Source organism: Sebastes umbrosus, chromosome 1 (assembly GCF_015220745.1).
Source record: "Sebastes umbrosus isolate fSebUmb1 chromosome 1, fSebUmb1.pri, whole genome shotgun sequence".
Taxonomy (NCBI): domain Eukaryota; kingdom Metazoa; phylum Chordata; class Actinopteri; order Perciformes; family Sebastidae; genus Sebastes; species Sebastes umbrosus.
Genome location: NC_051269.1, coordinates 34,225,024 through 34,239,849, shown reverse-complemented (window position 1 = coordinate 34,239,849; position 14,826 = coordinate 34,225,024). Strand labels below are relative to the sequence as shown.

Sequence of the window (14,826 nt, the reverse complement as noted above, 5' to 3'; positions counted from 1 at the left end):
TACAATATGGGACCTTTAATTATCTCGGGTTCACTGTGTGAAAGAAATCACACAGATGTGTGGAAAAGATAAGATAAAGAAAGTGAAAGCATTGCCTACACCCACAATAACACTTTAGTGTCGTTGCTGAGTCGGCTCAATTGTGCGGCGAATAAGTCGGGGCGGTAACAGATGAAGGTGTAGATAACTCTGATGGGACCTTTGCTTAGTTGGCACAACACATACCTGCAGTCCAGGATCATACTTTGGAAGACCAACTGGCTGTGTTATCTTTGAAGAGAGGTTTATTGTTGCGTAGTACGAGGCGATCAATAAAAGGGCAGGGCAGCTGGATCAAAGCTGTGATTCTCATGTTTGTGTAGCCACTAGTAATGAGGGACTGGAATCAAGTGAGTAGCCTGCTGTTCATATTTTATAAGAAGTATTCATTAATACACATATATACTGTAGACACTAGTGAACAAAGCAATAAATGGTTTCTTTGAAGTGATTTTCTGTGTGCACAGTATTCATAAATTTTACTGTATTAGTATTATTTCATTGAAGATTTTTCAATGTGGAAGCAAACAGACAATTCTACATATTAAATAAAATGTTTTAATGGGTCAGTGTGTAACATTTCGGGGGATCTATTGCAGAAATGGAATATAATATTCATCACCATGTTTTCATTAGTGTATAATCACCTGAAACTAAGAATTTTTGTTAGCTTAGAATGAGTCCTTCATATCTACATAGAGAGCGAGTCCTGTTCACATAGTTCGCAATGTTGCTTCGCCATGTTTCTACAGTAGCCCAGAACGGACAAACCAAACACTGTTTTTACGTTACCTGAAGGCCAACGTAGTTCTCCGTCACACTCGTGAAACTGCAGTAATGTGAGCCACACAGTGTGAAACCGTGGTACCGCCAGCCGCCTTCTGACTACTGTTGCTCCTAAAGTAGTGTTATTATGGTAAGGATGACCTCTGAGCGAGGCGAACGGCGTTATCCGGTTTTGCACTCGCCGGCTCACGTTACCGCAGTCTTGGAAATGGAGGAGTGAGTACTCAGTTGGTTGCAATCTGCAATAGAGCTTCAACGATTAATCAATTAATCGATTAGTTGTCTACTATTAAATTAATCGCCAACTATTTTGATAATCAATTAATCGGTTTGAGTCATTTTTTAGGAGAAAAAAAAGTCAAAATGATCTGATTGCAGCTTCTTAAGTGTGAATATTTTCTGGTTTCTTTACTCCTCTATGACACTTAACTGAATATCTTTGAGGTGTGGACAAAACAAGACATTTGAGGACGTCATCTTGGGCTTTGGGAAACACTGACCGACATTTTCACCATTTTCTGACATTTTATAGACCAAACAACTAATCGTCAAGAAAATAATCGGCAGAGTGATTAAACAATAAAAATAATAGTTAGTTAAAGCCCTAATGTGCAACCACACCATTAGATGCTGCCAAATCCTACACACTGTAAGATAACCAGGACTAAATCATAATGTTTTTCTATTTATTTTTATATTACTTAACATTTTTTATACGTGTCAAAGGTTACCGCATCATTACATAATCAATAGTTTTTTCTTATTATTGTGTTTTTAGCACAACCAGTAGAGAGGGCCTCTGTCTCAGGTCCAAGTACAGTTTGCTCACAAAAACATCCTGTCCATATACATAACTGGTTAATGTATGACATAACAGGCAAGAACAATAACATGTAAAACAGCCGTAACCTATCAGAACAGGACTATCAGTCTGTCCAACCAGTCAGATTTCATACCTCACAACAGATGTCATCATTCTGCAGCTGTAAAGTCATAAAGATATGAGCTCGGCCATCGTGAGTTCAGTGAGATAATGACACTAACCTGTTCAGGGCTCTTCCCAGAGTCGCTCATCTTGTGGACTGCTAGCTTGTCCTTCTGCTTCTGTTTGTCCATCTTAACGTTTCAGCAACCTTAAATGAGAAGGTCATAGCATATTAGACATACAGAATATACATAGAAAGTGTTTCACAACAAAGAGGGGGAAGTGGAATCTTTTTTATAGAAACTACTGAGTGAAACATCTGCTGAAAAAGGAAATGTCTCAACATGCTGACGTGCACATACGGACGCTGGTACAAGAACAGACAGGATTATAGATCAGAACATGGTCACAAGTTTCGGATTTACTCATAAGTCAAATGCAACATACACATGCAAAATGTAGAAAAAGATCCTTGGCTACAGTTTAAAGCATTGGATTTTACCCAGTTTTTTAACAACATCAGAAAAAAACAGTCTGGATTTGTCCTGCATCACATTATAGAATTGGTCAAGTGTAATATAGCTAATTAAAAGCCAGAGTCTGTCACCTAGTGGTTATAAGAATAATAACACATCATATAAAATGCAGAAATTGTATGATATCTGGAGGTCTATGTACACCTTAGGCATTATCTTTTACCAAACACAGTTGGTGACTGCGGGGTGTATTTCAAGCTGTTTTACATCCTTTGTTGCAAAAAGAAAAGGAAATATATTTTAGGGCATCCACCTTCTTAACAAAACAACATCAAAGCCTTTTTGCACGTAACTGATAGGAGTCAGTGACCTGTAGCACTGCTGATTTCCTCTCCTACCGCACAGTTAATAACATCTAATGGCATTCGGTGAGCCTCCAGAATGTAAATGAGTCCACGATCGGATGACTAGAATGAGGAGCAGGATTAAAAGCCACAGCTGTGTGGAGAGAATTTAAAGACGACTGAAGGCCAGTTCAAACCGGATCATTTTAGCTCTCAGCTCTCTCTCTTTTTTTTTTGCAGCCTAAGCTGCTGTGAAGACATTAAGAACACATTAAAAAAAGTCAATTTGTCCTCACTATTGAGGCTCAAGTAACACATTTATTATAGTTGTGCTTAAAAGTTTATCATTAACTTTGAATATAGTTGAACTCAAGGTCAAATTACTGCATGAAGAACTGTGTGAAACAAATTATCTAGATGGCATTGCCCTGGCCTCCAGCACCACCGTAACGAATCTAGGAGTTATCTTTGATCAAGATATGTCCTTTAACTCCCACATAAAAACAAGCTTCAAGGACTGCCTTCTTTCACCTACGTAACATTGCAAAAATCAGGCACATCCCGTCTGCAAACGATGCAGAAAAATGAGTCCATGCATTTGTTACTTCTAGACTAGATTATTGCAACTCCTTATTATCAGGCTGCTCCAATAAATCTCTTAAGACTCCCCAGTTAATCCAGAATGCTGCAGCACGTGTACTGACAAGAACTAGAAAAATAGATCATATTACTCCTGTATTAGCGTCTCTGCACTGGCTCCCTGTAAAATCCAGAATTTAAATTCATCCTCCTCACCTACAACGCACTAAACAGTCTGGCACCATCATATCTTAAAGAGCTCATAGTATTATCCCACTAGTGCAGGGTTACTTGAGGTTCCTAGAGTCTCCAAAAGTAGAATGGGAGCCAGAGCCTTCAGCTATCAAGCTCCTCTTCTATGGAACCAGCTCCCAGTTTCAGTCCGGGAGGCAGACACCCTCTCCACATTTAAGGCCTTCCTCTTTGATAACGCCTATAGTAAGGGCTGGTACATGGCTGGCTTAGACGGCCTTGGACCAGCCCCTAGTTACGCTGCTATAGGCCTAGACTGCCGGGGGAGTTCCTATGACACACTGAGCTCCTCTCTCCTTCTCTCCTTCTCCATCTGTATATGCATTCATGTCCCATTCATGCATGTTGCTAACTTGATTCCTTCCCCGGAGTCTTTGTGCTTTCTCATTTCACAGGTAGGATCGTGGTTGCATCTGCTGCCGCAGCTCTGCTTGACACCCACTACTATCATTATTATCAGCCTTATTTCTATTATTATTACTGCTATTAGTAGTAGTAGTCGTATTACTAATACTTCTGTTATCACTCTATTACGTCCACTGCTGTTGATTATTGTTATTAGTCCTATTTGTATTACTACTTATAGCAGTTGTGCTATTGTGGTTGCTCTGTCTGTCTGTCTGTCTGTCTGTCTGTCTGTCTCTCTCTCTGAAAAAAATTTAATAAAAAATAAATTGAATTGAATTGAGCAAACCATAAGATGCCTTGAAACCCTCAAATTGAACTGTACCACACATTGGGTACAATAAAACTCCTATACTGTAAATATAACAAAAACACAGACACATCTCCGACAGTATGATAATAAAGCACTTCTGCACTTTACTTCTGTAAATTATGTAGCCTATAGATAAGATATATTTTTATAGTTGTACCGACAGAATACAGCAGAGCACAGAAGCTGTTATCATGCTGCGAGGCAGACAAGCGCTCATGTCTTAATAGCGCAGAGACCTGCAAATCCCAGCGGGACGTCAGTAGAGTAAGCGGTCCTTAATGTGGCCCAGGACACATTCACATACACACTGCTAAAAGAATATGGCCATATGTGGCCCAGACCACCTCTGAATGTGGTCTGAGTGATCAGATCTCAATGCGTCTTGAGTGTATTCACATCTGTACTTAGAGCTGTTCACTTGTGATCAGATCACTGAGGGCACATGTTAATACCAGGTCTGAACCTGCAGAGGAAATCAGGTTTGGTTGGTTATCAGGAACTGCGTCTATTGACTCATCTCTGCGATCAGTTCATAACCCTGATTGTCCCTGACCACAGATATGCTATCTAAGAAAACCCAGCAGTGTCTCTTTTTGTTTGAGGACGCTAACCAAGTTCCAGGTTGACAAATCCCTGATGACACTGTTTTATAAATCTTTTATTGAGTCAGTTTTGCTTTTATTTGCTGGTGTGCAACCCTCAACCTCAAACAGAAAAACTCATTAACAAGGGCACAATGTCACTAAGTGCAGTAAAGGGGAGGAAATAAAGGACACTCGAGAATACAAAGTGGCCTGTTTACTTTGCCACTCTCAGGCTGGAACACGAGACCAATATTGAAACTGTTGTATCCTCACCATCAAGGTTATTTCCAATGTTTTAGTAGGTTAGTCTCAACAAGTCAGATCTCTGTACAGATTCTCCCGTCTCCTCTCTTTCTTTTTTTAAGTCTTTCAAACTGTTCGCTGTAATGTTTCATGAGCGGCCAAAGAACATTTTGGTTCACTTCCAACCTCAATTAAGCAGCAAACAAAGCAAAAAGAAAATATCAATGTAATGAAGCTTTCCAACACCTCCCTAAAGAAATAATCCACTGAAAAACTATGTGTGTCAAAATCGTGCATTGAATCTTTAGAAACCACTGCTGCAACATAATCCAATTGTCCACATTTGAACTTTCCAGAGACACTTTTTAAGCATCTTTTGTCTTGCAAACTTTCCCATAAAAACATCAGCTAGGGCTGTTAATCAATTTGAATATTTAATTTTGATTAATCGCACATTTTTTATCTGTTCAAATGTACCTTAAAGGGAGATTCATCAAGTATTTAATACTCTTATCAACATGGGAGTGGGCAAATATGATTGCTTTATGCAAATGTATGTATATATTTATTACTTGAAATCAATTAACAACACAAAACAATGACAGATATTGTCCAGAAACCCTCACAGGTACTGCATTTAGCATAAAAAATATGCTCAAATCATAACATGGCAAACTGCAGCCCAACAGGCAACAACAGCTGTCAGTGTGTGTGAGTTGACTTTGACTTGCACCAACCCATTTTCATTCACATATCTTGAGGTCAGAGGTCAAGGGGACTCCTTTGAAAATTTGCCATGACAGTTTTTCCTCGCCAAAATTTAGCGTAAGTTTGGAGCGTTATTTAACCTCCTTAGTGACATGGTTGGTACCAATGGTATATATAAGGTAAGCTGATATACTAATAGTTTTTAATAAATATGCAGATCCATAAATTGCGAAATATGCTCCATAAGAGCCTAATATTACATAATGTGCAGCAGACTGTAGTATTGATTATGAAGATTAATGTTTAACTCAAAGATATACTATATTTACAGTTCGTTCACCGTCATGTTCCACTACCTAACCCCCCGAAAAAAAATGTTTAAAACAATGAAGCTGTTTGAAATGATCTTACAACCTTTTACAACAATGCAACAAAAAACTACCCACACATCCTGTATGTTTAACAAAATAACAGTAAGTCCAAAGAAGAAGTGTCAGCCCACTTCACTAAACTCCTATACAGTTCTGTGGATAATATCTAAGAAAATAGTTTGGTAAAAACAAATGCATTTCCATATTTTACACCAGACTATGGGAATTCTTACCCAGGCACAGGCAGCGTATCCAATGCTGTCAGGAAGACTACTGACCCAACATTACCTAGACATGATAGTCACAATGCCACTGGCAAATGATTAACTTCGATGAGTCCCTCCCTTTGTCTCCCCGACGCTCCTTCTAATGGAAATAAACTTGCTTTAGTTTGTCTCTATTTCAAAAGTAATGACTTATTATTGTTTTTATTATTTGTAATATAATAATATAATTTCCGGACTATATAGCGCACCTGATTATAAGCCTCACCCAGTACATTTTTAAAGGAAAAAACATTTTGTACATACATAAGCCGCACCTGTCTATAAGCCGCAGGTGCCCACATTGTAACATGAGATATTTACAAAGAAAGACGGTACACAGAAAGAGTTTTCAAAGTTTTAATAACATACCTTAACTTTTCTTAAGGCACAGCAGCAGCAACACAGCACTAACAGGGCTGGTTAAAAAAACATAAAAGTCACTTATGACTTTTAGCCGTCTTCATCTTCCTCCTGTGCACTGAAACCATGGAAGTCTTCCTCCTCAGTGTCGGATTTGAATAGCCTCAGATATACTTCGCCACACACTTTCTCAGTCTCTCTTTCGTTGTCGCTTTCAGTGTCACTCTCATCCTGAGGCAAATTCACTCCTGAGCTTGTGCTGTCCCCTCCGTCACGCAGCAGACCGGCTTTTCGAAACCCGTTGGTGATGGTGGATTTTTTCACACTGCTCCACGCTGACAGGATCCACTGGCAGACTTGTGCAAAAGTTGCTCTTCGCATGCGGCCAGTTTTGGTAAACGATTTCTCGCCGCTGGTCATCCAAGCCTCCCATTCAACTCGGAGTGCCACTTTAAATGCACGATTCACACTAATGTCAAGTGGCTGCAAATACTTTGTTGTGCCCCCAGGAATCACAGCTGGAATGGAGTTTGTCCTCTTGATGGCTGCTTTCACAGAATCTGTAATATGGGCCCTCATGCTGTCCAAAACGAGTAATGCTTTTTTTCTATGAAAAAATCCTCCCGGTCGACACATATATTCCACCTGTCTCACTCTTACCTTTTCTGCTCGAGCGCCCCTGGCGGCCGTTAGAAAAATGTATAAATTGGCCGCATCATTGCATAAGCCGCAGGGTTGAAAGCGTGTGACAAAAGTCGCGGCTTATAGTCCGGAAATTACGGTATGTGTATAAGCATTGCTCTACTGAAAATAACATGGCATTGCTTTAACAAGAGGCTGGTGTCCTCAGTCCAGCTGTAATCACAATTCTATTAACCAGTTACACTAATGAGGGCATTACATTGGCAATTACTCAAATTGAATTAATCCGCCAATAGGTACTTACTCATAGCATCAGGGGTGGTTTTAATATGAACATAGGATAGTGATGAATGATTGCAGGTGCAACAAAGCACATTTCCCAACCACACCCGATCACATCCAGGAGGTGAAAGAGACATTTTCAACCAGAGAAGGCAGTAAGTTTATCTTTAACCCCCTGAGACCTGTGGGATGTCTTCCAGAGGCTGTAGAGCAGGTTTAGAGCTATAATGAAACTACTCATATCAAAATTAGGCTAAATTTTGGAGAGGAAAAGCTGGCATGGCCATTTTCAAAGGGGTGCCTTGACCTTTGACCTCAAGATATGTGAATGAAAATGGGTTCTAAGGGTGCCCACGAGTCTCCCCTTTACGGACTTGCCCACTTTATGATAATCTCATGCAATTTTGGGGTAAAAAAAAAACATGCTGTTTTTTTAATACAGTATAAATGTGTTATTTTCGCCTATTCTAAAAATGGTGTGTTTGAGTATTTCTGCATACTGGGGTCCCTAAATAGTCTTGGAATTGCATAAATCGGGTATCAATGTAAAGTTGAGACTCTTGTGGATCCAATGAGCTCAACTGTATTCATGTGTGATGATGTCAGTCCCCATAGCAGCCATTTCATTGCAGTGAGACCGTTTTTTTTAAACTTGACATCACTGTATAAAATGACCTGTGGTGACCTCTAGGATAATCACAGCCTCATGAAATTTTACAGCCACACGCTAGAGACCTAGAGCATTCAGAGGATGGATGGCTTTCCTAGGTAGATTGACAATAAGGGGGATCTGAGCAGCTTCTAGAAGTGCTCGCCATCCAATCAGCAAAAAATGCAATTCTTGCAGAAATCTCCAAATGTCAAAAGTTTTTGATACCAAATCACAGCATGGCTTTTTCTATGGTGTTCCTCAAGGTCTCTGTGTCTTAATGTGGTATTTTGGAAGGATTATTGATCATTTTTATCAATTCTCTAGTGGTAAAAAAATGGTTAATTCTAGGACCAAATCTGTGTAACAAATGGTATCAACTCAAAAATTGCTGCAACAACTTATGACTCTTGTACACTTTCACAATTTACTTTAATTAATTAATTAATTTCTGATTCAAGACTAGAACAACTTGACACACAGTGCTGAGCTGCATCTCAAATTAATCTTCAGGTTCCCAGCTTTCAGATGATGTACATCACTTCTATGTGACATCTACTGCTGACCTGCTATCTCCCCCTAAAGACCCCCTCTACCCCACTCTAAAAAGGCAGTTTTTTTCTGGGCACGTCCAACTGGTGAGTGGCCCCGGGGTAGACTCAGAATACGCCGGAGAGATTATATATCTCGTCTAGCCTTGGAACGCCTCGGGGTCCCCCTGAAGAGCTGGAAAGCTCTCCCTGCTGGGGAGAGGGGCGCCTGGAATATGCTGCTAAACCTGCTGCCCCCGCGACCCAGTGTTACACCAAAATATGTGACCGCCGAAATCTGTGACCGCAGAGAGCCAACAACACATGAAGTTACCATTTCTGATGGCTGTCACCAGGAAATGTGACCCCACTGTACCTGTCTTTTGCTTTTCTTTTAGAGTTTTGTGAATATATCTTTAAATTAAAAGTATTAATATTAGGGCTTATGCCAATAATAACACGTAAACGCAAATTTGTTTTAACGCCACTAATTTCTTAAATGCATTCAATCTTTCAGAGGTTGCAGCTTGCTCAGTTTTAAAGCTAGATAGTGAGATACTGGCTTCATAATGAAACTAGAACCTAAGGAATCCATTTGGTACCAACCATGTCATACTAGGTTGTCACGTAGGAGGCTAAATAACGCTCCAAATTTATGCTAAATGTTGGAGAGGAAAAACTGTCATGGCCATTTTCAGAGGAGTCCCTTGACCGCTGACCTCAAGATATGTAAATGAAAATGGGCTCTATGCAGTACCTGTGAGGGTTTCTGGACAATAAACAAGCATATTTGCCCACTCCCATGTTGATAAGAGTATTAAATATTTGACAAATCTCCTTTTACGATACATTTTGAACAGATAAAAAATGTGTAATTAATTTGTAATTAATCGCAATTACATATTTTAATCGATTGACAGCTCTAATTAAAGTACATACAAATACTCATGTATTACACAGGTACAGTGAGGTCACCATTTCTGACGACAGCCATCAGAAATGGTGACCTCCTGTGTTGCTGGCTTTCTGCGAACACAGATGGAAATACAAAGACAAGGAGTTAAGTATTATATATGACGACCTATTAATGGAGATTATGTAAATACAGCTGACTTTATTTTTTTTGATCAACTCAATCCAGCAGTCTGGATTAGGTTCAAATTTTAAATGCGTATTTAATCACATCAGATACAGTGCTCACTTTAGTGAAATTTTATACCAACTTTTCATTGATTTATGTCTTTCATGGCCTACTTTTTTTATTATATTTTACCTTAACACAAAAGTGAGTGTCCTTTATTTCCTCCCCTCTACTGCACTTAGTGACATTGTGCCATATTAAAAGATAATGATGTGGACACTGCTCGACTGGATAATGGAAAGAATTAAACCCAGAGTAAATGCGGTCCATCTGGGTGTCAGTCACAGGCCAGATGTGGCCAACGTGCAGGGAGTTGAAAACAGTATTCTTACGCCATTTGTCTCCATAGACACTTCTTTTAGAAATCTCTCTCATAACATCTTGGGTAATTTAATTTTAAAAAGATTATAGGAATCCTCTGTAAAAATCATTGCAACTGAAAGCTCAAAATGTGGACACCACTGTTGAGTCAATGCTACAAAAATCTTATCATGAAATTCAAAGTCTTGCAACCAAAACAAACATTTGCTTCCAGTGTGATACCATGAACTCAGTTTCCCCCTTTCAATCCCCGCAGCCTGATAATTAAAGGTGTATTAGGTAATATTTCCCAAATGTCAAACAATGTTTATATTAGCAAAATTGAGCCCTCTTCTTCTCTGTGAAAGTAAACACTGCAGTCAGACATGAGGAGTTGGATCAAGGGTCATTATCAATAAGTAATAGTGAATAAATCCTGGTACTTACCTTGAATAGTGTTTAGATATATCACAGCACTGAGTTGAAGTTGTAAAGTTTGGAATCCTAATGCACAGATAGATACCATATTGGAATAAAATGTCTCCTGTTTCTCCTACCATAAGAACAATGGAGAGTGCCCTTCCAGCGTATCCATGCTCCATTGTCCTGCAGCATTCCTTGCAGCATTCCTCCCACCCAGCCTAATCGATCGCAATTGGCCAAAGCCGAGGAAAGACGTCCCCAGATCAGATCATATCATATCTTCTCTGTCAGCTACACCAACTAAAACGTGCTGGATTTAGAAACATGTAGCGTTGAATGCCAAGTCTCTGATAAATGAAACGACAACGGTATAAGAATAATAAGAAAAAGTTTCTGCAACTGGTGGAGCTGTTGCAGACAGCGTGTTACATAAAAAGCAGCACATGAGCTTGGGCTTCAATCCCAAAAACAAACCCTTCTCCTCAGGCTTCTTTTTCACTCCTCAATGGCTGCTTTATTCTCCCTTGGCTTCTCATGAATTATACTGTTGAAACTACTGCCTTGCAGTTATCTATATTACAAACATATGAGTCACATTTCTGTCATGTGGAAACTGCATGAAAGAGCACCTCCAGTATCATAAACACACGCAAAATAAAGGATTGAGCAACTTCAAGTGTGGTTTTGGGTCAGGAGCTGAACTGCCACGGGGGAAAAAGATACGGCCAAGTAATGAAACTCAGGCCTGTAAACTGAACACCCCCTTTGGGACGTCTTTTCTCAGCCCTGGTGTATAGGTGACAGAGGTATTAGGTTTCCTCAGGTGTGGATAGACCTTTCAGTGGGAAAAGAATCCATGGGCAGAGCGGTCCAAACAGTGGTAGAAAGAAACTACGTACATTTACTCAAGTATTGTACTTAAAGGTCTTATTGATAACATTTTATGTAGACGAATATATTTTTAAAAAAGCAGTACATCCACAAAGCTTGTTGAAAGGTGCAGAATAAAAGTTTTGCTTTTTCTAAATAAGAATTATTATGATTGTGAATTAATCACCGGATTTGACTGTTATCAGGCGCTATAAGCACCATAGATGTGGGTCAGAAGGGGCCTACTACGTTGTAAACGTGAAAGCGAAACTTAAAAGCAACACGCTCTAACATGCTGTATAAAACTGAATGAAACGTTATGTTTTGAACACAAACAAAAAGGCTTGTTTAGGTTTCAACAAAAAAAAACACTTTGTTAAGTTCAGGGAAAAACATTGCGTTTTGGGTTACAACACATGGTTGGTTTCACACAAGGATGCAAACTCGAATCTCCTGGGTGAAAACCCTGTTTTGTGTCCCATCCATGATCCCCGGACCTCCACCCCTCATGGCGTTTCACCCCGTCTATATTACTATACACTGGTGCCAAACCATTGAAAATAGTCAAGATGAACAAAATCTTGTTTTTTCTTATATCTACATTTCTATTTCACCCATACATTTTGAACAAGTGTATACATTTCCAAAATCTTGCCCTATATACGTATTTCTAAAAAAGTGTTAATTCCAGACTACTAACAGCTACTACATTGCATATGCAAAGTCTACTTATATCATACTATACAACACTGCTCACTCTGTACGTTACTGCCTTCGGGTCGTGTGTAAATACGTAGGTACTCTAGCCGTCACTCTAGTGTTGTTTCTGCCAACATTGCAAAGTTCTTTCCATAGCTCCTGTCCTGGAGTAGCTTTATCTCAGAGACCACTTTTTTTCTGCTGTGATCTTTAAAACTGATGTCAGCAGCTGTGTTAAACATTGACTTTCCCACTGCGTTATTGGCTCGGTGTCTCCCACAGAGGACCATTTGTACTTCTGTGACTCTGTACACACCAGTTTAGAGTTGTAACGGTATACCGTGGTATGAAAGTTGACCGTTATCATACCGTTCAGTGGGGAGAATGGGAAAAACGTAGAAAAATCTTGATGAATTGAAGTAAATTCATAATAAAAACATACATTTACAAACTCTCACACACTAAATATACTTCTCTGGTATATACTTGTCTATATAAGCCAAGTATACTTAGTCTTTTCTGTATACTTGTCAGTATAAGCCAAGTATAATTTTGTTAAGTCTATCTCTGATAAGTATATAAAAAGTGAAGTGAAAGTATACTCTCTTATTTTAAGTTTAAAAGAAGTATACTAATAGCACACTTGAATAAACTTTTTTTTTTGGTAAGGGTAGTTAAAATGTTTTGTGTTACCGTGGTGATTCTAAATATACATTTTCTAGCAATGAACAAGTTAATCTCTCGTCTCTTGCCTCCAATTTCATCCTTTGGGTATCTCAGCCATGAATAACAAAGCTCATATTTTCACTTTTTACACATTTCATAGAATGTAAGAAAATGTAAAAATGTCACCATGTATACCGTTACAACCTTCACCAGTTATTGTGAATGAGTGGGAGAATTAAAAGATCAAAAATAGGTACTTTAAAGCGAGATCATTCATTCATTCTGTAAAAAATAAACAATTAGAGAAAGAAAACTCACCAAACACTCTGAAGACTTTCACCGTCCAAAAGCCGGCTCTTCTTGCGGATTCCACAACCAAAGTAACTGTTGGCACATAATTAAAGAAACACACCATTATCACATGAGAACGATCTGGCTAACTTAATTTACTGTAGCCGGACATGAACATGAACTAAAAGTGGTTGGAGCCACATGTGTAGACAGCTGCTTCTTTTTTCTGAGCAGTCAATCATCTACTCTTTGCATTTAATCTGGTAAAGTTAATAAATTAGTTATTTAACAGCTTGTCCAACGTGTATATTTATTTTTTTATATGTATATTTATATTGATTTTGAAAAAATCTAATCATTACTGAAGAAGTTCATAATGTAATGCATCACTGTTGTTATGTGAATTCCCTGTTTTGGTCATTTTCATGTAAACATCAATTAAAACCCTTTAAATGTTTACATGCTCTTTCATAACCTGCGGAATATTCTAACTATTAGCCTTTTGAAACCCTGCTCTTTTTGAGATTACCTCAAAAATGCACAGTGGTCAGGCTTTCTTAGTTCCTTAAAAGCTAACATTAGTGACACATTATTCATCTCAGACACTGTTGCGACATCTAAACTTAACACAAACACATTTACATAACATGAGTGTATATGTTCCACGTACCTTTTTATCTTTCCTTACAGGTTGCTCAGTGAAACTTTTCCATTCCGACACAAATTATGGTGACTTTCAGGCCAAAAGGGGTTGAAGTGTAAAGTAAGGTACAGGTTAGGTAAGGCTGTTATACAGGTCAGTATGTGCTGTGCAGTTAGCCATTGGTGGGTTATTGTTTGACCCACTAACCTGTAGGGGTGTTGGTGGTGAAGGGGGAGGAATGGCCCCTCTGTTAACCTTTATCAGTGTCTTTACAGGACCAAACTGTGTGCATAAACACTATGAGAGAAATATGGCACCTCTGACCATTTATTTTATTTATCAATTTCCCAGATATTTGATGCACCCCCTCCTCCTCAAAGCAGCAGGACTGGGAGGAACCTGGACTTGGGAAACACTCTGTTTGACCTCTTTTACATGTGACTGGAAAGCAAGTCAATTCTGTCAATCTACAGCAGTGATTCTCAAAGTGGGGTCCGTGGCACTCTGTCAGGGGGGCCGTGAAATAATTTGCTATAAATTATAAGAGAGAAGGGATCCCTCTCCCAGGACAGACAGACAGACATGTAATAGATGTGTGTGTGTACTGAATAATTCTACGTAAAAGTGTAAACATATATGAGGAATATGAATCTGGGAGGCTACTTATTAGTTTGTGGCTCTCACGCACCCCGACATGGTCATAGTGTCCCCTTCTACACCTGTATACATGATCACAACAGCGTCCAGCTTTCTATACTACTTCGTTGCTTGGCTAAGGTGGTGGTGTCAGCGGTACGGAGGTAGCCGCAGGTAGACAATAACCTTCTTTTTAGGTTTATAAAAATGTACCCGAATTCACAAATATGTAGGATTTTGGGCAACTTCATGGATGTACACGGGCTGCTGTCTCCAGCCAGATAAAAACAACAACGCATTGGTCTTTGCCAATCTCTGAACCCATCGGCTGACGACAGATGCCATGATCTTTGGGGTTCCCCTGTAGCCAGCTGATATCCGGATCAAGGCTTCCTCTTCCGTG

General features: G+C 39.2%; 1 protein-coding gene across 5 annotated transcripts in view; it reads right to left on the bottom strand.

Moving 5' to 3' along the window:
* Positions 1-13,898, bottom strand: part of slc2a9l2 (solute carrier family 2 member 9, like 2) — a 139,917-nt gene extending 126,019 nt beyond the window's left edge. For 2 of the 5 annotated variants that reach the window (XM_037781709.1, XM_037781728.1), the window contains exons 1-3: positions 13,815-13,898; positions 13,172-13,237; positions 1,870-1,958 (exon numbers count right to left, since the gene is read on the bottom strand). In XM_037781709.1, the coding sequence (XP_037637637.1) occupies positions 1,870-1,941 (72 nt within the window). In that variant the 5' untranslated portion in view covers positions 1,942-1,958; positions 13,172-13,237; positions 13,815-13,898. Of the gene's footprint in view, positions 1-1,869; positions 1,959-6,258; positions 6,296-10,642; positions 10,664-13,171; positions 13,238-13,814 lie in introns of those variants that run through there. The other 3 variants (XM_037781718.1, XM_037781699.1, XM_037781736.1) reach the window with 3 other exon arrangements.
* Positions 13,899-14,826: the final 928 nt, after the last annotated feature.